The 25,512-nt window shown below is 42.5% G+C and overlaps 1 protein-coding gene across 1 annotated transcript in view; it reads right to left on the bottom strand.

Annotated features, from left to right (window-relative positions):
* LOC124622285 overlaps positions 1-25,512 on the bottom strand; it is a 285,108-nt gene that overhangs the window by 31,413 nt on the left and 228,183 nt on the right. The window contains exon 5 of the mRNA XM_047147952.1: positions 23,754-23,970. Within this exon, the coding sequence (XP_047003908.1) occupies positions 23,754-23,970 (217 nt within the window). The remainder of the gene's footprint in view (positions 1-23,753; positions 23,971-25,512) is intronic.

Raw genomic sequence — 25,512 nt, 5'->3', positions numbered from 1 at the left:
TTTTAGACGAATCCATTCAAATCATTAACTACATAAAATCAAGGCCGTTGAAGTCAAGACTTTTCACAATACTGTGTGAAGATATGGGAAGCCTTTATCGTTCCCTGCTTCTTCACACAGAAGTGAGGTGGCTCTCACGTGAGAATTCACTGTCTCGGTTGTACGAAGTCTTAGCTTTCCTTTTGGAGCACAACACCAAATTAGCAGATCTTATTAATGACGAAAATTGGCACTATATACCTTCCTATTTGTCAGATATTTTCTCTAAAATGAATATTTCACTCCAAGGGCAAAGTGAAAGAAAGGTCACTGCTATCGACATAGTTCGAGCATTCAAGAGGAAAATCAATTTTTGGGCAGAGAGTGTCAAGGAGGGGGAGGTTGAGTGTTTTCCTCTCCTCGAGGAGTTTTTGAAAAACAAAACATTGGCACTTGGGAAGAATTTGTTTCATCAAATCCTGGAACATCTCCGAAGCTTGACGTCATTGTTGGAGCATTATTTCCCATCAGCTGAAGATGAGAAGCTGCAGAAATACGAATGGGTGGTTAACCCATTCACTGTATCCAAAAAGCCGAACATTCTATCATCAAATGAATATGAGTTGTTTATGGAATTCTCGATCTATGCTGCCCGCAAAACTAAGTACCGAAGCTGTCTAGACGCAGAACCAGACATCCGTCTCCAGTTGTCAAGAACTGCAGCCAACTTTTCAAAATTGTGTCAGCAGAAGCACCCTCAACCATCACATTAGGATTCCATTATTATTCCTACAGCTTCATCTATAGTAAAGAAGGAAGCATTTTTCTTCATAGATGCTCAGTGAGCTTACCTGAACTATAACTCTGTAGGAATTTTGTTTCTGTCTTCTATCATTTACAAAATAATTATTAATTGAATTCTGTTGGCATTGATATTTTTGTTACAAAAATTAAAATGATCTCTAAAGCTAATTTCTTTTCTTTATAATATATTCCGTCCTCTCAGTTAAAAATATGGTGTGCCTATACTTCAGTTACAATTACTTGCTATTACTCTGACACTATATTGTGGCAACTGGCTGTGAGCATAAACAAATGAGGACTTTTCACGTGCCACCTTGTAAAAGGTAAACCTCCTCTGCCAGAATTGTTTCCTTTCAGGAAAAGTCTTATTTTCTGTGAAATACTTTGTCTTCTTACATAGAAATAAGAGAGTCTGTTTGTTTGTTTCCCTAAATTGCTTACAGTCGAGGCTGACTGTCACGATATAGTGTCCAAGTAGTAGTTGAAGTTGTCAGCTGTGGCTAAACTGTTGCCATGCTGCCTGCCAGTTGCCAGCTACCAACTGACAGTACACTGTTGCAACGCTGCCTGCTAGCTGCCGACTATGGACTGACAGCTGCTGTTCAGTAGATATGCAGAAATGTAAAAATAACTAGATTTTCCGAGCTGTTTAGATGGGCACGAAAATCGATTGTGGAACTGGAAAACGGCTTTATAAAAGCAGATTTCCACAATCGATTTTGAAGTGTTTACCTGACCAACCAAAAGCGGAACTGGGACATCGGCTTATGAAATCCAGTTTTGGAAATGCATGTAAACTGGGTGAATGTATTTGCACACATTGCACAACAGATGTCACAATAGTCCTTTAAAGGCAATACCTTGGCCTCTTTTCTTTCGTGATGTGTTTTTATCCTGAATCATGGGTCTGCCTCTTTTCTTCACAGCCACGCGGAATGGCCGCACATTCTAAGGCGCCATGTCGTTGTGGATTGCGCGGCCGCTCCTGCCAGAGCTTCGAGTCCTCCCTCGGGCAGATGTGTGTGTGTGTGTGTGTGTGTGTGTGTGTGTGTGTGTGTGTGTGTGTTTTTTGTCCTTAGCGCAAGTTAAACTTAGGTTAATAGTGTGTAAGACTAGGGACTGATGACCTCAGCAGTTAAGTCCCATAGACTTTACATACATTTGAACATTTTTCTTCGGATTTCACAAAAAACCACACACACACACACACACACACACACACACACACACACACACACACAAACACACACGACTGTTACGAAATATTCATGCTCCTTACACAACAGTAGCCAAACAGTGGAAGTGAACAGACCACAAGCGGCAGTTTATCAACAGCGAACAGTTTGGATGTGACGTTGATTGCTCTTGGAGGAAGGGGCAGCTCCAACGTGTGAAATGTCAATTACCAAGTAATTTTAATCAGGCCATAGTGTGTTGAACAAAGAGAGTAAATCCACTAGTAAGTGTCTGGATACAGTGGGAAATCAAATTGGATCGTTAATTTCACGTTGTTTGCATTCATCTCCAAACCAAAGACTATTGATATTTTGGGGGTTGGGGGTCATTGGGAACATGGCACTTGCATTAAGAAGATTTCAGTTCCCATGAGTTTCGTCCGCCGTGGATTTTCGACTGAAGAAGGGGTCCGCCAGCTGAAAAGGTTGGTAAGCCCTGCCGTAGACATTCTGCAAGCAATTATCTGCAATGCTCTATTTTGCTGCCAAAAGAAACTCAATGACAACTCTCTGCTTGCAACACACTTCTGTTACAAACACCATTTCGAAAGGTATGTATAGTGGTGCTATCTATCAGGATTTCATAATACTTACAGCAGTTGAAGCGGGAATATTCCATGATGTTCCGTAACAAATTCAACATTTTTTCAACCAAAAATGGCCGAGCAAAAAATACCTTGCATTACTTATTGAACGCCCTTCGTAGTTTTCCAGCTGAATTAGGTGTTTTAATTAAAATGTGCGTTTCAGCTATTCTAATAGCATTTTGCAAGAAATATTTCAACAGTGAGTACAAATGGAAAATTAAAAATAACAGATTACATTTCTTACATACCACACTGGTGTGCAAAACTTGAAGGCGAAAGTAACTATTTCATGATGTTGTTTCCCTGCCAAGTCACATAGCTTGATGAAACTTGGAACACATAGAAAGAACTGTTACAGTAAAGCACAGAAGGCAAGTGAAAGAAATAGCCAATAAAACTAACAGACACCATGGTTCATTTTGGTCCCCTAGACATTATAGAAGGTGGATGTGTGATCCACACGGAAGGCAAAGTTTGGTCTGTGACATGCTCTCATGCTGGCCACATAGTTTGTCACAAATTCTTGTGATAGGGCATTCTGTACCTCCATCAGAGTGATTGACCGTTGTCGGGTGGTAGTTGGTGCATGTGGAAAGTACGTTTCCCCAACACATCCCACATGTAGTCAGTGATATTTAAGTTGGGGGAACTGGCAGGTCAGTCCATTTTCCAAATAACTTCTCATTCCAAGAGCTGCTTCACCTGCGCTGTTTGATGTGGTCGTGCATTGTCATCCACACAACTGAAATCAGAGCCAAATGCACACCCCTGAAAAGATGAACATGGGAAAGAAGTACAGTGTCACAATAACGTCGAACAGTGAGTGTACAGTGTTCAAAGATTTGGAGATCAGTGCACCCATGCAACATTATGCCTCCCCACACTGCAACACCCGGACCACCAAAACCATCATGTTTGACAATGCTCCTGAGGGCATTACGTGTTCCCACCTCCTGCCATATGAGGGTATGTCCACCATTGTTGAAGTTGATCATTTTGATTGTCCAGGTGTTGATGTGGGGAAGTATAATGTTGAAGGGACGTGTTGGTACACATATCTTTGAAAATGGTACTCTCACTGGACAACATTAATCTGACACGGTAATCATTCCCCACATGTGTCTTTTGAGGGGTGGATTTGGCCCCAATTTCATTTTTAGAGATGACATTATGCAACCGCATTGAGCAGAACTGGTGGAGCAGCTCTTGGAACAGGAGGATATTCGGCGATTGGGCTGGTCTACCCATTCCACTGACATAAATCCAATTGACCAGCTATGGTAGCACCTTAGGGCGACGTATTGCAACATGGGAGCATGGTGATCACATGCCCTGTTTAGAAGCATGTCTCGCCTTTTGTAATGCCCAGTGGACCATCATGGATTGCAGTGATGTCAGTGTAATTATTGTCTTCAAGTAGAGATGTCATTACTGTTCATCTCACTGTATATTTCTTTCAGTTACCTTCTGTATTATAGTGCAGCAGCTCTTTCTATGTGTGATTCAAGTTTCATTGAGACACGTTACTTGGCAGTGACACATCATGCCAAAGTTACTTTTGTCATTAAGTTTTGCATGCCATTGTATGATGTATATCATAGGGTGTGAGCTGGTGAAGTTTAATATTATGCAATGAAATTTTATTAAGGAAGAGTGGATTTCAAATCCTGATAAGGTTTTCTGTGGCTTCCCTATATCACTGTGTATGATTCCTCCAGAAAGATAATGGCAAATTTCATTCACCAAATGTGTCTTACCAATTTAGTGTTTCATCTCTAATGACACAGAAGTCAGTAGGATGCTGAGGTCTAACTTACCTTGCTAAACACTTACTCCTTCATTTCAGTGATCATTCAACAGATTTCACATGTGCACTGGAAATACATTTTCTCTGCTTGAATAACTTACACGAATGTGGTGGGGTAAATTCACTAGAAACCACCCCTATTTGCCTTGTCATTTTCAAGGCTCACAGCTGCTAACAGAAGTAGAGATCAATGGGCATACATTAGAGGAAGTCCCATGTGTGAAGTCCATTGCCATCAAGACAGATAATAAATAAAGCAATGTAGCACCAGCACATTGATAATTTAACTAAAGACCACAGTTCTTCTCACTTTGCACTTACAAATCTCTCTCACTCTGTCGTCATGGATATGTGATTCCTAGCATGCTTTCTATACTTTCTCTCAATATTGTCCAAGGACATGATCTTCTGAGACAACACAGCTGAGGTCAAAAAAGTACTTATTCCATGTAAGTGTTGAGCAAGGATATTATGAAAGTCAACAACAACTTTCACAACTCTCTTCAGCAACCATATAAACAATAGTATTTCTAAAGCTATCATAAAAATTTCTGGATGGAACAATATGTAAAATAAGGGCAAGGCAACCTTACACCTAATGCAGACTAATGTGGTGTGCAAATACACGCATAACAGAAATCAGTATTAACTAACATTCGAAGTCTGGCTTTTTTTCTAGTTGAAAATGCACACATTCACATACACAATCACATAGACACCAAAACGTGTCCTACCGCAGCTGTGGCATCACTTATTACTGATAATTAATTACTGAGAGCAGTTGCCTAGGCTGATGGGTGTGAGGAGATGATTGGGAAGGATGCACAAGGGAAGGATGGGGTAGCAGGTTAGTGAGAGGCTGACTCGGTGACTGCACAAAAATATTGAGAGGATGTAGCATATAAAATGTATAGAAAGAGGAAGGAGGGAGATAGAGGAAGGTGGAGAGAGTGAGGAGGGAAGTGAAGAGGGGTGGGAAGGTGGAGGAAGGAAGAGAGGGAGACAGAAAGAAAGGGAGGGGAGGGGGTGGTGGGGGGAGGGAGGGGGAAAGAGAGAGAGAGAGAGAGAGAGAAATGGTGGAAGAAGGCAGTACACAATCTGGACAGTGAAGGAGTGCTGTGCATGACAACAGAGGTAAAAAGTGAAAAGGTAAGGTGAGGTAGTGGGGAACAGGTTAGTGGATGTTTAGGCCAGCAGGATTGTGCAGGGTTTGATGCATAGACATTTCCCACCTGTATAGTTCAGAGAAACTAGTGCTGGGGGGGAGTATCCAAATGATGCATGTAGTGAAGCAGCTGTTAAAGTACTTGCATTATGGTGTGCAGCATAACTGAAATACGTTGTCCAGTCGCATAAATGTGATCACCTGTCAATGGCCTTTTGCAGTGCAGACCACTGTGAGATGTGCAGGAAGAGAGTCACTGAGGGCCTGGAAGGTACTGACAGGGATGGTGAGCCACGCAGGCTCCAGTATTGTGGCCACATGCACTACATTTCTCATTGAGGTACCACAGCACGAACAGGCCGATCGAGGTCATCCCATAGTCTCAACTGTGTTTAAATCTGGGGATTTCAGTGGCCGGGAGAGTTCGGAAAATTCATCCTGTTGCTCTCTGAACAACACATGTACACTGTTAGTTGTGTGACACATTGCATTGTCCTGCTAGTAGATGCCATCATGCCAAGGAAACACAAACTGTGTTTAAGGGTGGGCTTTGTCCCCAAAGATGGATACACACCTGTGTTGTTCCACCGTGCCTTTCCAAACTGTGATACACACAGGGGATCACACAAAAACATTCCCCGGACCATAACTGCTGCAGGGTGTTCACTTTCAGACATTTGACAGTAAGTGCCCACAGCCGTCTGTCCAATGGGGCATAAAGCATGATTCATCTGAAAAGGTCACCACTCATGGTTTCAGAGGTATGATAGTACATGCCCACATCCATCTGTCTAATAGGGCATAAAGCACGATTCATATGAAGAGGCCACCTGTCGCCACTCAGTCCAGCTTTTGTCACTGATGAACAGCATTTAGCATGGGTGCATGAACCGGGCACCAGACACTTGGTGTCTGCTGTGAATGCCCATACACAGTAATGCTCACTGAATGGTCATTGAGGAAACACTGTTGGTAGCCCCTTGGTTTAGCTGGGTGATCAGTTGCTCTACAGTTTATTTTGCCTTGCATGGTATACTTTAACCACTGCAGCAAGTGAACAGTTTACAGACTTAGCCTTTCAAAAATGCTTCCACCTGTGGCTGGAAGCCAGTGATCATGCCCTTTTGGAGACAAAATAAATTACTCTGTTCCCTATTATGACAACTACTACACTGTTATCCAAGTCTCCCCAAAACACTTTATATACCATCCACTGCTAGTGCTGACATCTGTGAGTGGATAATGCATCTACATCTATCTACATCTACATTGATACTCCGCAACCCACCCAACGGTGTGTGGCGGAGGGCACTTTACGTGCCACTGTCATTACCTCCCTTTCCTGTTCCAGTCGCGTATGGTTCGCGGGAAGAACGACTGTCTGAAAGCCTCCGTGCGCGCTCTAATCTCTCTAATTTTACATCCGTGATCTCCTCGGGAGGTATAAGTAGGGGGAAGCAATATATTCGATACCTCATCCAGAAACGCACCCTCTCGAAACCTGGCGAGCAAGCTACACCGCGATGCAGAGCGCCTCTCTTGCAGAGTCTGCCACTTGAGTTTATTAAACATCTCCGTAACGCTATCACGGTTACCAAATAACCCTGTGACGAAACGCGCCGCTCTTCTTTGGATCTTCTCTATCTCCTCCGTCAGACCGATCTGGTACGGATCCCACACTGATGAGCAATACTCAAGTATAGGTCGAACGAGTGTTTTGTAAGCCACCTCCTTTGTTGATGGACTACATTTTCTAAGCACTCTCCCAATGAATCTCAACCTGGTACCTGCCTTACCAACAATTAATTTTATATGATCATTCCACTTCAAATCGTTCCGCACGCATACTCCCAGATATTTTACAGAAGTAACTGCTACCAGTGTTTGTTCCACTATCATATAATCATACAATAAAGGATCCTTCTTTCTATGTATTCGCAATACATTACATTTGTCTATGTTAAGGGTCAGTTGCCACTCCCTGCACCAAGTGCCTATCCGCTGCAGATCTTCCTGCATTTCGCTACAATTTTCTAATGCTGCAACTTCTCTGTATACTACAGCATCATCCGCGAAAAGCCGCATGGAACTTCCGACACTATCTACTAGGTCATTTATATATATTGTGAAAAGCAATGGTCCCATAACACTCCCCTGTGGCACGCCAGAGGTTACTTTAACGTCTGTAGACGTCTCTCCATTGATAACAACATGCTGTGTTCTGTTTGCTAAAAACTCTTCAATCCAGCCACACAGCTGGTCTGATATTCCGTAGGCTCTTACTTTGTTTATCAGGCGACAGTGCGGAACTGTATCGAACGCCTTCCGGAAGTCAAGAAAAATAGCATCTACCTGGGAGCCTGTATCTAATATTTTCTGGGTCTCATGAACAAATAAAGCGAGTTGGGTCTCACACGATCGCTGTTTCCGGAATCCATGTTGATTCCTACATAGTAGATTCTGGGTTTCCAGAAATGACATGATACGCGAGCAAAAAACATGTTCTAAAATTCTACAAGAGATCGACGTCAGAGATATAGGTCTATAGTTTTGCGCATCTGCTCGACGACCCTTCTTGAAGACTGGGACTACCTGTGCTCTTTTCCAATCATTTGGAACCCTCCGTTCCTCTAGAGACTTGCGGTACACGGCTGTTAGAAGGGGGGCAAGTTCTTTCGCGTACTCTGTGTAGAATCGAATTGGTATCCCATCAGGTCCAGTGAACTTTCCTCTATTGAGTGATTCCAGTTGCTTTTCTATTCCTTGGACACTTATTTCGATGTCAGCCATTTTTTCGTTTGTGCGAGGATTTAGAGAAGGAACTGCAGTGCGGTCTTCCTCTGTGAAACAGCTTTGGAAAAAGGTGTTTAGTATTTCAGCTTTACGCGTGTCATCCTCTGTTTCAATGCCATCATCATCCCGTAGTGTCTGGATATGCTGTTTCGAGCCACTTACTGATTTAACGTAAGACCAGAACTTCCTAGGATTTTCTGTCAAGTCGGTACATAGAATTTTACTTTCGAATTCAATGAACGCTTCACTCATAGCCCTCCTTACGCTAACTTTGACATCGTTTAGCTTCTGTTTGTCTGAGAGGTTTTGGCTGCGTTTAAACTTGGAGTGGAGCTCTCTTTGCTTTCGCAGTAGTTTCCTAACTTTGTTGTTGTACCACGGTGGGTTTTTCCCGTCCCTCACAGTTTTACTCGGCACGTACCTGTCTAAAACGCATTTTACGATTGCCTTGAACTTTTTCCATAAACACTCAACATTGTCAGTGTCGGAACAGAAATTTTCGTTTTGATCTGTTAGGTAGTCTGAAATCTGCCTTCTATTACTCTTGCTAAACAGATAAACCTTCCTCCCTTTTTTTATATTCCTATTAACTTCCATATTCAGGGATGCTGCAACGGCCTTATGATCACTGATTCCCTGTTCTGTACATACAGAGTCGAAAAGTTCGGGTCTGTTTGTTATCAGTAGGTCCAAGATGTTATCTCCACGAGTCGGTTCTCTGTTTAATTGCTCGAGGTAATTTTCGGATAGTGCACTCAGTATAATGTCACTCGATGGTCTGTCCCTACCACCCGTCCTAAACATCTGAGTGTCCCAGTCTATATCTGGTAAATTGAAATCTCCACCTAAGACTATAACATGCTGAGAAAATTTATGTGAAATGTATTCCAAATTTTCTCTCAGTTGTTCTGCCACTAATGCTGCTGAGTCGGGAGGTCGGTAAAAGGAGCCAATTATTAACCTAGTTCGGTTGTTTAGTGTAACCTCCACCCATAATAATTCACAGGAACTATCCACTTCTACTTCACTACAGGATAAACTACTACTAACAGCGACGAACACTCCACCACCGGTTGCATGCACTCTATCCTTTCTAAACACCGTCTGTACCTTTGTAAAAATTTCGGCAGAATTTATCTCTGGCTTAAGCCAGCTTTCTGTACCTATAACGATTTCAGCTTCGGTGCTTTCTATCAGCGCTTGAAGTTCCGGTACTTTACCAACGCAGCTTCGACAGTTGACAATTACAATACCGATTGCTGCTTGGTCCCCGCATGTCCTGACTTTGCCCCGCACCCGTTGAGGCTGTTGCCCTTTCTGTACCTGCCCAAGGCCATCTAACCTAAAAAACCGCCCAGCCCACGCCACACAACCCCTGCTACCCGTGTAGCCGCTTGTTGCGTGTAGTGAACTCCTGACCTATCCAGCGGAACCCGAAACCCCACCACCCTATGGCGCAAGTCGAGGAATCTGCAGCCCACACGGTCGCAGAACCGTCTCAGCCTCTGATTTAGACCCTCCACTCGGCTCTGTACCAAAGGTCCGCAGTCAGTCCTGTCGACGATGCACATTGACATCGAACAGATGTGGTAGACACATTAATGAGAATGAGTCATATATAACATAGCTGCTTTCACACGTGGCCCTGCCTTTTATAGTGCAGAAATTGTGGGACAGGTCTTGTACGTGTGTCATCCACAAGGGAATGACCTATGGGGTACTGAGTTGGGAGCAAGATTGGAATACAGAGGGACAAGGATACTCTGTAGATTGGATGGGTGGCAGAACTCTACTTTGGGAAATGGGGTAGGATTATGGGTGCGATATCCCTCGTCTCAGGGCATGACAATAGGTAGTCGAAGCACTGGTGAAGGATGTGGTTGAGCTTTTCGAGGCCACGGTGATAATAGGTGATCAGAGGAGAGTTGTTTGGTGGTTGGCCAGGTGATCAGAGGAGAGCTGTTTGGTGGTTGGCTAACAGGTCTAACGCTGTCAGAGGATACAGTACAGGAGATTTGATTACGCATGAGCTGGATTGTATGTTTTCTGTCAATAAAGTCTCTGGCAAGGTTAATGGTATATTTCGACAGGTTCTGCTTTATACTGCGGACGTGGTTATGTGGAATAGGTGACAACTGTCGGAGACAAAGTACTATTGGTGGCTGGTGCCCTTGATATGAACAGATGTATTTATGGAGCGATCTAAGATGTGGAAATCGACATCTAAGAAGGTGCCTTGAGTTGAGACCAGGTGAAGCAGATTTGAGAGTAGATGTTGAGGTTGTTGTTGAAGAAAGAGCAAAAGTTGTCCTTGCCGTGAACTAAGATAATGAAAATGTCATCAATGAATCTGAACCAGACAAGGGGTTTTAAGTGTTGACTCAAAAGGAAGGATTCCTCCAGGCAGCCCGTCAGTAAGTTGGCACAGGCTGGTGCCACATGAGTACTTGATGGCAGAGCAAAGTAATTGTGGGTCAGGATGTGGTTGGCCAGGGGGATTAGGAAAGAAGTGGTGGGTTTTGTATCTGGAGGACACTGGGAAAGGTAGTGCCATGGGGGATGTTGGTATCATACATCCACTTGACCAACAAGGAGTCTTGTGGCAACAGAACAGGAACTATGAAAAGGCAGCAAAGGAAGTTAGCAGTGTCTTGGAGATAGGATGCGAGATTATGAATAATAATTTGGTCAACAAAGGCAGAAGTTCATTCTGTGGGAGCACTGTAACCAGCACAGTGGGGCGACCAGTAGAGAGAGACTGGTGTGGCTGGGTTTGTAGAGTTTGGGGAGAGGTAAAAGGGAGGTATTCAGGGCTTGCTTCTGTGAGGAGGGAGGTGGATTCAGGTATCAGAGTTTGGTACAGAGTCACTGAAGGTCATGTTGGACTTCTGCAATGGGATCACATAAGGCTTGAGTGCAGAGATACTAAAAGTTGGTCATGACCCTCAGCCATGTAGTCACTATAATTTGTGACCATAGTGGTAGTTTTTGTGGCTAGGAAGGATGATAAGGTCTGGATGGGTTTTCAGGTTAGGGATAGCTGTGTGTTTCACAGAAGTAATGTTGGACTCAGTAGGGAGAGATTTATGAAAGGAAGGTGAAGCCAGGTTAAAAGGGAGGACATCTTGAAAGATTACCTGAGGATGACTAGGTGGAAGGGGAGGATCAAGGTTCTATGTGGGGTTTTGGTTGACTGTTTCCAATAAAGTGCGTGGCGAAGAAATGTTTGTTACTCCAAAGAACAAGAACAGGAAAGGAGGTGCTTTATAATTCCAATTTGGCCTAATAACCCAGAAGATGTTAACTTCAGTGACAATGGCCATGAAAGCCTGCAGACTTACATACAACAAAGGAGTCAATTTGGAAATGTATAATAGAAATTCCTGGATTTAACAATATGTGAAATTCACCTATACAGAGTGATGTGTGGTGCATACACATATGTAACAGGAAAGAGCATTCACTAGCTTTTGAGCTCTGGCTTTTGCTCTAGTGGTATTTGTGTTTATTAACGAGAATGAATTTAGGATTAACTGTGAAATTCACAGCCACAATATTACAAATAAAAGTATGCACCACACATCAGTCTGCTATAGGTGGGTGGTTGCCTTTCCCTTATTTTACTTAAAAGTAAACATTATTTACATATAGCCTGTGCCTCTTCATCTAGGGTTTAGAATAAGAGTTTTATATGCTAGTGCAACAGTCTGTAACAGGTTGCTAATAAGCATCAGGCAGGAAATTAAAAATCCTGTGTTATTCGAAATCATAATAAAGGGAAACTTCATTAGCCACTCCTACAGTTTATCACAATATTTGGAATCATGGTTTTAAATTTCTCGTAAGTCTAATGCTGTTTCCAGTTCACTTTACAGAAGGTACCTCGAGTGGCTGCTTCCCCCTGTTAATACGTAACTTGACTTGTCCCACAGCCATGAGTGTTCTTCTTTATGGTAGGATTAACAAGACGCAATGTGTGCATGAATGAATGAGAACAAAATCAATATTAAAATGTTAGCATTGCATCTTGTGCCAAAGTAACTGATGCAGAGATGTTATCTTTGCCAGTAGTGAAGAAAATAACCTCAACTCACCTCATTTCGTTGACAGTATGATAGATTAAATAGAGCTGCTCTTGAATCACATATAAATTTAGGTTCTTTATTTTTCTCAACAGTTGTAAAACAAGTGTGATTATTCATGAGTCACAAGGAAATATTTATAAATTTTGTTTGGTGATGCTTCATGTTGGTCAATCTTCAACATCAAGGTACCCTGTCCTTGTGGACTGTTACTGCAAAGAATGTGTAAAGGGAAGAAGGTCCTTTATAATTCCAGTTTGTTTGAACTTTGGGCTAATGGTGATGCCTTTAGAAAGTACTGACACTAGAATGGCAGAAGGAGTCAACATGACCCCTGCCATATATTTTTCTTCAATGTGACATCCAGTTTTTTAATTCCGTTCATTAAACCATATGACTTATTAGAATTTTTTCTCCTCCTTATGGTGATGTAATAGAATTTACAAAATATTTATAATTTCTTGGATATTTCATTTGCTATACCTAGAAACAATCAAAACATCCATTTGACATTGCTGTAATTTCTCTTCTGAATATCTGTAAATAATGCAACAATGGAGTAGCAGCAATCAGCTATCATGCAAAATAGTTGCTGCTGGTCATTATTGTGTATTTGCACATGCATTTTCAGTCTGACACAGTTTATATTGTGTCATTCAGATAATATTATTTGTCCATGAAAGACATTTTTGATGACATCTCATCAGTGTGGACTTTCTGATGAAGAAATTTTATGTCTCTTACTTTCTGACACTGAATCGGAGATCGACTTCACTGATGAAGATGAGGATACTGTACCATAAACAAGATGAAGAGCTTGTGAATGAGGAGGGATTAGTAGACGAGGACTCAGATGCTGATCCATGTCAGCCTTCACCTCATCCATCACAGCCATCCCATTCAAACCCTTCTTCAAAGATGGTCACTAGGGATGGAACTTTGTGGGAAACTGCCAATTTTTTATCTTCTGGAAGAACGTCAGACGTGAACGATTTAAAGGAGAGAGGAGGTCCCACAACTTTTGCTTGCCAATAAGTAGACAACTCTGTCAACTGTGTTTTCTGTCTTATTTTTGACAAAGCAACGCTGTGTCTAATGAAGAAATACAAAGAAGCAGCTGCTCAAAAAGTACCAAGAAACAATGATTGGACTGTGTCACTTAAGGAACAGGTCACTTAAGGTTTGTCTGTGGACTTGTCTGGTCACTTTCTCGAGGCCTACTTTCATCAGGGAGGTTAAGCCAAGGGACAGGTTTCAGGAACTTCTCAGCTTTCTCCATTTCAAGGAAGAATCAACCCAAGATGAACATCTATCAGCCAACACATTTACTTTTGTATCTGAAGTTTGAGGACAGTTACCCCTGGAGAAAATATAACTATAGATATAGTCTCAAATTCAGGATTACTGCCAATGTACGAGGGTTGTTAGAAAAGTTCTCGGAACAGAATAGAAAAAAAGTACTTACATCACTGAAACTTTTTTTTTTCAGTGTAGTCACCTTGCAGATTAATGCACTTCGTCCAGTGATGTTCCAATGCCTTGATCCCATCTCAAAAATGAGTTTCCTCCAGGCCAGCAAATTAGGTGTCAACTCTGGCTATCAATTCTTTGTTTGAAGTGAATCTTCATCCACAAAGAAAAATTTTCAGTTTTGGGAAGGGATGAAGTCTGACAGAGCCATATCATGTGAATAAGGTGGGTGTTGCAACAATTCATACCTTAGTTCCTGTAATTTTGCAGACGATGGCACGTGTATGGGCGCACATTGTCTTGATGGAAGATGACATTCTTTCTTGCTAAACTTGGCCTTTTTTGCATATCTTTTGTTGCAATTTGTCCTGGAGGTTAGCAAAGTATTCTCCAGTAATTGTTTGCCCAATGGGGAGATTATCTACAAACGTAATCCCCATTGCATTCCATAACACTGATGCCATGACCTTTCCCGCCAAAGGAATTGTCTTTGCTTTCTTTAGTGGTGAAGAATCAGCATGTTTCCACTGCTTTGACTGTTGCTGTGTCTCTGGGATACAGTAGTGCACCCAAGTTTCATCTGTGGTCATAAACCGGAGCAAAAAATCTGGTTTGTTTCTACTAAAACGGGCCAAACACTGTTCCGATATTTCCATTCTCATGCATTTCTGATCCAGCATCAACAGTCGTGGCACTCATCTTGCAGATAATTTTTTCATTTCTAATTCATCAGCTAAAATGTGATAATACACTTTCAAATGACATCTGGCAAGCAAAATTTCACGCACTTCCAATTGGTGATCCTCCATGACCATTTTGTGCACTTTTGCAATGATTTCTGGAGTAGTGACACATCTTGACCGTCCACTTCACAGATCATCATCTAAGCTCTCCTGACCAAATTTAAATTCATTTTTCCACTTGGCAACAGATGAATATAAAGGATCAGAGTCCCCAGTGTATTCTGGAAATTGGCATGAATGTCCTTTGCTTTCATACCTTTCTTTATGGAGTACTTAATCACTGCTTGAATCTCGATTTTTTTCCATCTTCACAAATCACTACACGGGATCAACAATGGAGCCACATCACCACCACAGCTCTCTTCCGAGAGCACTGATGTGGCATGTGTTTACAGGCAACAGTCCAATGAATGTCATGTGAACAACTCGTTGGGCTAGCACTGACTCTTGTGGTGATTCTGAGAACTTTTAAAACCACCCTCGTAGCAACGAAGTATATATGTAATACTTTCCAACATCTCAAGTAGAGGACATGCATAGAGAAAAGTAACTGTTTGGAGAGTACACCGTTATACATCTCATGGAGCCATTTCTAAATCAAGAAAGAAACATGGTTGCACACATCATCTTCAAATCTCTTGAACTTCCTAAGAAATTCCAAGAAAAGGAAACTTTGTTAGTTGATACAGTGAACAAGATTAGCCATAAAAACCCTCATGAGGTAAAGAAGCAAAAAGTTGAAATACACTCCATCAACATCCTGTGCCAGACTGGCAATAGACACTGTACCATGACTGTATACCAAGAAAAGAAGAATAAAAATGTAATTCTTCTGAGTACACTGCATGCTGAAGTAGCAATAAGCAAAGAAGGAAAGAAGAAACCTGAAGATGTAAGATTCTATAATTAACAAAGTACGGTGTGGATATAGTTGAGAAGATAGTCCACAAATGTACTGCAAAGGTACAATGGATATCTTTTACAATGTCTTGAAGATGGCAGCAATAAATACATTGGTATCTGCATAATTTTAACTAACAAGATACTGTAGAGGAAGAAGTTCATATTTCAACTGGTGAACAAACCCAAGGAAACAAAAGGACAACAGAGAAGGACAAAAGAAGAGGATACAGGATCAATATTACCTAAAAAGCAGATGAAGTGCAAAACCAGCTGGTGCAAAGGCAACAAGACCAGTGACTAACATAAATCACCTGTGATAAGTGTGTCAAGCAGATTCCAGTGAGTCGAGTATAAAGAAAACAAAGCCATGTGTAGAACACTTGTGAGTATAATGTGCACCGTATACACAAAATGTGACTCGAAGGTTCTACAAATAGTTACTGTATAAAAGTCTACTGTTTTAGGAAATTTATTGGCACGAGCAATGATAAATTGGTAAGATGTTTTTTGTTGAAATAAATAGGTAATTTATTAATTATCACATTCATTTACTACTGTTATAACTTGCAAAAAGGTATGGGTTAACATACAAAAGGGTAGCAATTAACATACACTGTAAGGAAATACTTGTTTAAGTCAAATATGAAAACATTTTATGCAGGTCCAAAATGACCCCTCTCCACCATTTTAGGAATGGCAGGAACTCAACTGTCCTTGGTTAAGCTCCAGACACTATTGTGACAATGCATTATATCATTAAATATAATTTTGGCATTACATTTTGATGAAATAATTCATTTTCATATTGTTATATAAACAAAATTGAACCTGAAACTTGAACAGTTGAGTAAACATACATTAGTTAGATGTGAGAAGGACATACGGCATCTGAAATATCAGTATACTGAGATATGAGTATGTATGTGTGTAGCTAGTGCAGCATTTGACTTTATTTACCTTCTGGAACTTAATACTACCAACTAGCTGTTTTGTGTTCCTTATGTTATCTGTTTCATGTCAATCTCTATAATAATGAATTAACCACTTCTCATTCTGTGCAGCAGGTTCTTTCTTAACATATTAACTTCCTTAAATGTGTGCACACCAAAGTTGCAAAAGAGTGATCAAATGTGGGAATTGAAAGTGTGCTTTCAATCTAACAAAGTGAGGTGTAGTAACATGGAGATCAATCTTAGAGGCAGTCTTGTGGCTGTGCAGATCCTGTATGGAGAAGGCCTCAGATGTCTGGTTCTCAGCCATGCAATGTGGGTGGTGGTGAGCATGTAGCGAGATGCTATATCATATGCCAGCCTCTGATTACACCTTTATCAATTTCAGTTAAGTGCTGATGTCCATTTCATAGTCCAACAGTGGCTGCTGCAGCATGTGATGGGCAGGCACAGGTGAGGAGGGGCATAAGTGATGAGGGGATGGTCTGATGTGCTGTCCCCCCCCCCCCCCCCCCTCATGGGAGACCATATGGTAGGACTGGGAATTGTGTCCCCATAGCGGCGGCTGAGGCCAGAACCCCATACGGCAACCCCCACAGAGGCACGAACTGGACATTTGCGACATGGGAAAAGGCATTGGTGGGGGCTCCTGAACTGCAGCTGCTTAAAATGACAAGAAGCCTGCCCATCTGGAGTGTGGACTATGTACAGGCGCCAGCCCCAGTGATGCTCAATGGTGGTGGAAACCCAGTTTAGCTGGCAGCCAAAACTGGGTGCTCAGGCAGGCGCACCTGGCCGTCGTGGAGCCGGCAACGCTGGCAGACATGGCATCGGATGGAGGCGGTGAAGGAGGGTCTGTGGTTAACATCAATGGAACAACTCCACTAGGCTCCTGTCCCCCACCAGAGTGTAACAGTAGCTTTCGGGGACCTGCTGCATACATACGTCCGCATCTGAGTTTTAAATGTCTGAACCGAGCACTCGGTTTCACCATTAGACTGAGGATGAAATGCAGGAGCTGTCAGATGGTGAACACCAGCAGCTTGACTAAAGGAAGCAAATTCTCGAGAAACAAACTGGGGACAATTTTCAGGAAGTCCCTCAATTGCAAAAATCTTAGACAGGGCTGAGATTGTGGCCATTGCGGATGTGGACAGACGACACACTGTACAGGGGAACTTGGAATAGATGGCCACTACAATGAGCCAATACCGATTTAGGAAGGGCTCCACTAAATCGGCATATAGATGCTCCCACAGGTGCTGCAGTTACAGCCAGGGGGAAAAAGACACCCGCAGGGCTGTCTGTTGCTGAACACATTGAGTGCAAGCTGCAATAAGCCGCATATTGTCCCCATCTATGCCTGGAAGTAGGCTAAATCTTTGGTGTGAGAGGTCCCCCAGTGACCGACATGCAGAAGTTGCAGTACATTATGGCATGAGGAGGCAGGAATCACAACCCGGGGAGCAACGTCCTCCACAGATAACAAAACAACCCAGGCGGTGCTGGAGGGAGAAGTAAGGGATCCGAGGCACTGCCCAGAGCTATCGTGGCACAAGTGATGGGAAAACTATTGATCACGTTCTGGTTCTCAGTGTATAAATAGAAATGAAGCAGCTCGTCCTCATCTAATTTCAGGTCTGGCTCGATAGGAAGGAGAGATAAGGCATCGGCATTGACGTATTGCGCCATTGGCTGGTAATTGATCTGAGAATGATAACGGGAGATGAAGAGAGCCCACCATTGCAAATGATGTGCTGTCATGTCCGGCATGGAAATCGAAGGGTTAGTAAAAAGAGCAACTAACAGCTTGTTATCTGTGATTAAATGGAACTTAGAACCAGCAAGATGTGAAATTTCTTGAGGGCATACACAACTTCTAAAGCCTCTTCAACCTAAGAATACCACTGCTGAATGGAAGTTAAAGTCTTAGAAGCATAAGCAATGAGTTGTTCAGACACAACTGAGCATTTGTGCACCAACACTGTGCCAAGACCGTGCTGAGAGGCATCTGTGGCCTACTCGAGGTGCTGATATGGCTGAAAAGTGACCAGACATGGGGCAGATTGAAGCTTAGATTTAAGCAGAAGTGAACACTCGGTCACAAGCTGTGAATCAGAAGAAAGGCACGTTTTGATGCAAAAGCACATGCAGATGCTGAGCAACAGTGGGTGCGTCCAGCAAAAACTAACGGTAGTATGCAGTTTTACCTAGAAACGCCTGCAGTTCCTTAATAGAGCTTGGCCGTGGCAAAGCTGCAATTGAGTCAACATGGTGATGCAACAGTTTGACCCCTGTGCGAGAACCCTCAAAACTAGGTATTCAATTGACGGCCGAAAAAATTGAGATTTGGTAAGATTGCACTCGAGATTCGCAGACAGCAAAAGGGAAAACAGTGATCAGTGATTGCTAAGGTTGCATTTGTTGGAATTTTGTGAGCAACTCGTCAGAGCAGGGCAAAGGGTATGTATCTCTCATGGACTGTACATTAACTGTGACAATGAAGTCACCACAGAGGCGAAGCTTACCCATCGACTTCTTAACGGTAACGAGTGGTGTTGCCCATTCGGTGGAAGAAGTAGGCCGAATGACACTGAGCGATGTGAAATGGTCTAATTCGGCCTTGACGTAGTTATGAAATGTGATGGGCACCTGCTGCACTGGAAAAAAACAAGGGCAGGCATACTCTTTTGTGGTAATGTGGGTCCGAAAACCATTAGCACAACTGAGCCCAGAGAAAAGCCGAGACAAAAACTCACAGCAGAGGGACTTCAGTTGCTGATATGGAACTTGATCTGATGCTAAATTAACCTTACTGGCAATAGAGAAACAGATGATCCACAACAAGTAAGGTGAGAGGATGAACAAAAGATTTTTAAGAGACAGGAGTGGAGAACTGGTGCAGGACCAGAATCTGCTGTTTACTGTAGTGTATTAATTTACGCGAGGTGAGGGGAGCCCGAGCCCACATACATTTATGTGTTTACTAAAATCACTGCAGATCCTGTGTACTCTTGCATTTTTAGCGGTTTATTAAGCACATGCAAGTCAATAAACAATTTGTTCACATAAACAGCCATTGCAGAGATACAGTTTATGTCCATCAGTACTACCGTGTCCATCATGTTTGAAGATGAGTTACACATCAACGCAATGTGGCCCTTCTTTTGACACTTGGTGCAAACAGCCCAACTTAGGGCATCCAGCATGTTTGTACTGGACGAAGCTATATAGGACAGGTGGAAGGGGGACATGTGGCCATTGTTGTGATGCGGCCTGTTGCTGCTGTGGTCGTAACTGACATCGCCCGTGCAACACTGAGTCAATAGTTGTACTGCCACAGTGGCTCCACCATCATCCTGAACAATTGCAGTATGTCTAACTGGGGTTGACTGAGCAACTCCTGATACCTACCCCAGGCAATGGTGTGATTGCCTGCAGCCCATGACACCTCAAAGGACTATGTTATATTGAGCACATCCGTTAAGTGTCGGATTCTCACACTGAAGCATTTTCTCGCAAACTTCCCTATGCAGGCCAGATGAATAGCAACATCACACACCATGTGATCGATGGAGGATTTCATATGGATACTTGTGACAATTTACAATGATGGCTCAACCTGCATAATTTTGCAGCCCTGGCTTTGTAAGACTGGTTTGGGCATTTCTGGCATTGATAAAATTCTACACGCATTGCAATAACATGCATACTGTCACAGTAATAGGTTGAGAGAAGCTTACACAGTTCATGAAATGATAAACTGGCTGGGCTTTGCAGAGGCACAAGTTAACACAACAGCTGATAAATGCAAGGTGAATGCCAAGAAAGAAAGAAAGCCCTATACAGGTTTGCATTGCCCATATGAAGAACCTGAAAATGCTGATGTAACAGTGTCTCATAGGAGTCCCAATGTTCAACCAGTTCATCATATGCTGGAAAGGGTGACAGTTGCACTGACATGAGAGAAACCTGCTGTGAATACGCAGAGGCCACCTGACGGAGCGGTGGTGAGAGCCTGCTGTTGTTCCATGAAAGCTTGCTGCTGGGCATTTGGAGTATTTTGTCCGCTGAGATTTGTCAGGTGATTTAGCACTGACACCAACGGAGAAAACATAATCCTCTTTCATCGCAAAGTTCACTACGGCAAAAACAAACACAATTTATGGGACATAGTACTTTATAGAGCAACATGTAAAATACTGGTTGTGCACTGCACTGAACACATTGACTGGACAGCAGTAAAACAGGGTATAGAATGGGGGTCAACCCAAGAGGCCTCTATAAGTGGGCCTGTGAACTCTATGGAGGCACGATCTCTGCAATTATGCACATCGTCAGTGAAGGTACATCGCACACATAGAATTATAAGTTCATAATATATGTTTCAAGACAATATCTTTCACAATTTTGGATTTCATTAAAAACATAATTTTCTGTAATTAAAAACAAATCAAAGTTTGCATGTTATGAGAATGTGTGTGGAGTGAATGGAAACCATATGTGAGGTAGAAATCTTAAAAGTTAAGGGTAGTTATGAATGTTTGACTGTGTGAAATAATGTGCTCTAGTGCAGGAGGTCACCTGCACAATGTAAAGGAAAAATCTGAAAACAGCTGTTAATTATATTGGAGAAGCTATAAGTTTATGTTGGTCCATGAGATGAATAAGTGATTCTGCTTTGAAGTTCATCTGGCATTTTGAAAACAATCTGAAAATTAACACAAATTACATTTAAGAATTATGGTGGGTTAGTTAGGGGATTTTCTAAATTGCACTGAAGTACCAAAGAAACTGGTATAGTCATGCATACTCAAATACAGAGATCTTTGAACAGACAGAATATGGCTGTGCAGTCGGCAACATCTATATAAGACAAAAAGAGTCTGGCGCTGTTGTTAGGTTGGTTACTACTGCTACAGTGGCAGCTTATCAAGATACAAGTGAGTTTGGTGTTATAGTCAGTGCACCAGTGATGAGACAGCATCTCCAAGGTAGCAATGAAGTGGGGATTTTCCTGTATGACCATTTCACGAGTGTACCGTGAACACCAGCAATCCGGTAAAATATCAAATCCCCAACATCGCTGTGGCTGGAAAAAGATCCTGCAAGAATGGGACCAATGACGACTGAAGAGAATCATCCACAATGACAGAAGTGCAACCCTTCCGCAAATTGCTGCAGATTTCAATGCTGGCCATCAACATGTGTCAGTCTGTGAACAATTCAACAAAACATCATCGATATGGGCTTTCAGAGTCAGAGGCCCACTCATGTATCCTTGATGACTGCATGACAAAAAGCTTTACGCCTTGCCTGGGCCCATCAACACCTACTTTGGACTCTTGATGAATGGAAACATGTTGCCTGGTTGGACGAGTCTCATTTCAAATTGCATCGAATGGATGAATGTGTATGGGTATGGAGACAACCTTTTGAATCCATGGACCCTACGTGTCGGCAGGGGACTGTTCAACTGGTGCAGGCTCTGTAATAATGTGGGGCTGTGCAGTTGGAATGATATAGGACCCTTGACATGTCTAGATACAACTCTGATGCGCGACATGTATGTAAGCATCCTGTCTGATCACCTGCATCCATTCATGTCCATAGTGCATTGCGATGGACTTGGGAAATCCCAGAAGCATAATGCAACACCACACACATCCAGAATTGCTACAGAGTCGCTCCAGGAACACTCTTCTGAGTATAAACACTTCCACTGCCCACCAAACTCCCCAAAACATGAATGTTATTGAGCATACCTGGAATGTCTTGCAACATGCTGTTCAGAAGAGATCTCCACCCCCTCGTACTCTTACGGATTTATGGACAGCATTGCAGGATTCATGGTGTCAGTTCCCTCCCGCACTACTTCAGACATTAGTCGAGTCCATGCCACATTGTGTTGCAGTACTTCTCTTTGCTCGCAGGGACTCGACACAATATTAGGCAGGTGTACCATTTTCTTTGGTTCTTCAGTGTATGTGACAACATGTACAATTCTCTCTAGCTATAACTGGAATCAGCCAACCAGAGAAGAGGGCTCTCACACATTGTGGAGGCAGGAGACTTATGCCACAGCCAAACATATTAGGAATCACAATCTAGGCACTAGTGCATACTGTTGTGTATGCAGGGAGTCCAATGATTTCATTAGAAAGTTGCTAAAATGCATTTTGATGAGAACAGAGAGATGATGTATAGTCAAAAGTGAAAATGTTTGTGATATCTTATTTGGATGACTGTTCATATAAGTTATTTTGGGGAAGTGAAACAGGCATTTCTTACAAAATGCCATAGCTTCACATGTCATATTACACAGAAATCACTTAGAAATTAACTAATGAACAGTGTAGTATTTTTGGCAAGTGTAACTGTACTGAGATTAATATATCTAAAAACAAAGATGATGTGACTTACCAAACGAAAGTGCTGGCAGGTCGATAGACACACAAACAAACACAAACATACACACAAAATTCAAGCTTTCGCAACAAACGGTTGCTTCATCAGGAAAGAGGGAAGGAGAGGGAAAGACGAAAGGATGTGGATTTTAAGGGAGAGGGTAAGGAGTCATTCCAATCCTGGGAGCAGAAAGACTTACCTTAGGGGAAAAAAAGGACAGGTATACACACGCACACACACACACACACACACACACACACACACACACACACACACACACACACACATATCCATCCGCACATACACAGACACAAGCAGACATTAAGAGATTAATTAACAGGAGGTTTTGTGTTTGATATAACTAGTGCGAATGCTGCATAGACAGTTACAGGTGAACTTAAACAGACGAACAGTGCACCACAGACTAGCAGTTGTAATTAAAGTACACACTTAGGAGCAGTCTTATGACTTGGCTAGTTCTGAGAACATACTTCATTTATTGTTTTCAGTACTTATTTAAAGTAGTAGAAAGCTAATTCCGAGATGTAGAACACACATTCAATTATTTCAAAGAAAATAATATATAGTCTAGGGACACATGTGATGCAGTAATAGTTTTACACAGTCTGTCACAGCTTTTCGTGGCTGCCCTAGGTCACGCAGTGGAATTCGTGATTCCTACTGAGATGAGTGAAAGTGTGTCTTGCAGAATTACAGCAACTACATTTTAGAATCTGCACTGTCACAAAATCACTCAATGTTATGTAACTATATGCAGCATACGTAATGAAAATCTTCATCAGAAAACTACAAGAAAGAAACACCACCTGCTATGTCGCATCTTGTCAGGTGACGCACGTGGAGTGAGTGCCGGCGAGGCACGGAACTGCCAGGATAATAGCGAGTCATCTCGCTCTCGCTGCTCCTCTTCGGCAATCTCGCGTTCCAACTGCACGAGACCTGCTGGCTCCACCCCCAGCCTAGCTGCCAGCCGTGACACTTCCAGCAGGCACAGGATGACACTGCGGGGCTGGTTGTGTAGTACTAGAATGTCAAGGTACCCACATGTTAGTTTCCCTCTAAGTACACCGAGTGCTGCATGAGGAGATAGGGCACAGTAGACAAGAGAATGATAGCTAAGTAAGTGCCAAATAAGAATTCCATAGGTTTTCGTATCAATCCCTCATCCAGACCTAGAAATTTTCTTTAATTATGTCTCACCTTTGGAAGTTGTTTGTGTTTGCGAAAAAAAGCCACACTGCACCAGAGTACACATTGAGCTGTTGGTCTTCCAATAACTGGATGAATAATTCATTTCAAAGGTTGGAGAAAGACCAGGGTGTATCATTTCTGATAGGACCATGCCTAGTATATCACTATGGTCTTCAAACCAAACCTCAGGTTGAGGAGAGCTTTAGTTATTTAGAAACACTTACAGAAACTTACTCTTTCTATTTCGGTAAACTATCTACCTGAATTCCAACAATATAAAGAAAAGATAGATTGCTACTCAAATTAAAGACGACAGGATGAGTTGCAGATAGGCACAACTAAAAGACATTTACACATTAGCTTTCAGCCAAAGTCTTCTTCAGAAAAGGAAACTCTTTGCCTTTACAAATGTCTGCTTGTGTCTGTGTATGTGCGGATGGATGTGTGTGTGTGTGTGTGTGTGTGTGTGTGTGTGTGTGTGTGAGTGAGTGTATACCTGTCGTTTTTTCCCCCTAAGGTAAGTCTTTCCACTCCCGGGATTGCAATGACTCCTTACCCTCTCCTTTAAAACCCACATCCTTTCGTCTTTCCCTCTCCTTCCCTCTTTCCTGATGAAGCAACCATTTGTTGCGAAAGCTTGAATTTTGTGTGTATGTGTGTTTTTGTTTTGGTGTCTATCGACCTGCCAGCGATTTTGTTTGGTAAGTCTCATCATCTTTGTTTTTAGATATATTTTTCCCACGTGGAATGTTTCCCTCTATTATATAAAAACAAAGATGATGAGACTTACCAAACAAAAGCACTGGCAGGTCGATAGACACACAAGCAAACACAAACATACACACAAAATTCTAGCTTTCGCAACCAACGGTTGCTTCGTCAGGAAAGAGGTAAGGAGAGGGAAAGACGAAAGGATGTGGGTTTTAAGGGAGGGGGTAAGGAGTCATCCCAATCCCGGGAGCGGAAAGACTTACCTTAGGGGGAAAAAAGGACAGGTATACACTCGCGCGCACACACACACACACACACACACACACACACACACACACACACACACATATCCATCAGCACATACACAGCCACAAGCAGACATTTGTAAAGGCCTTTACAAGGTACTGGGGCCTATTCGCATGAATGGACACAGGCAGACAGTGTTTGTTGGTAATGAGGATCACCCTGTGGCTAAACATGCCCTGGTGCACGGCCAGCACACCTTGGCACAGTGTTACACCGTCCGGGTTATCTGGATACTTCCCACTAACACCAAACTGTCAGAACTCCGGAGATGGGAACTTGCCCTTCAGTATATCCTCTCTTCTCGTTATCCGCCAGGCCTCAACCTCCGCTAATTTCAAGTTGCCGCCGCTCATGCCT

This window comes from Schistocerca americana, chromosome 7 (genome assembly GCF_021461395.2).
Source record: "Schistocerca americana isolate TAMUIC-IGC-003095 chromosome 7, iqSchAmer2.1, whole genome shotgun sequence".
NCBI lineage: Eukaryota > Metazoa > Arthropoda > Insecta > Orthoptera > Acrididae > Schistocerca > Schistocerca americana.
This window is presented reverse-complemented; position numbering and strand designations above follow the sequence as displayed.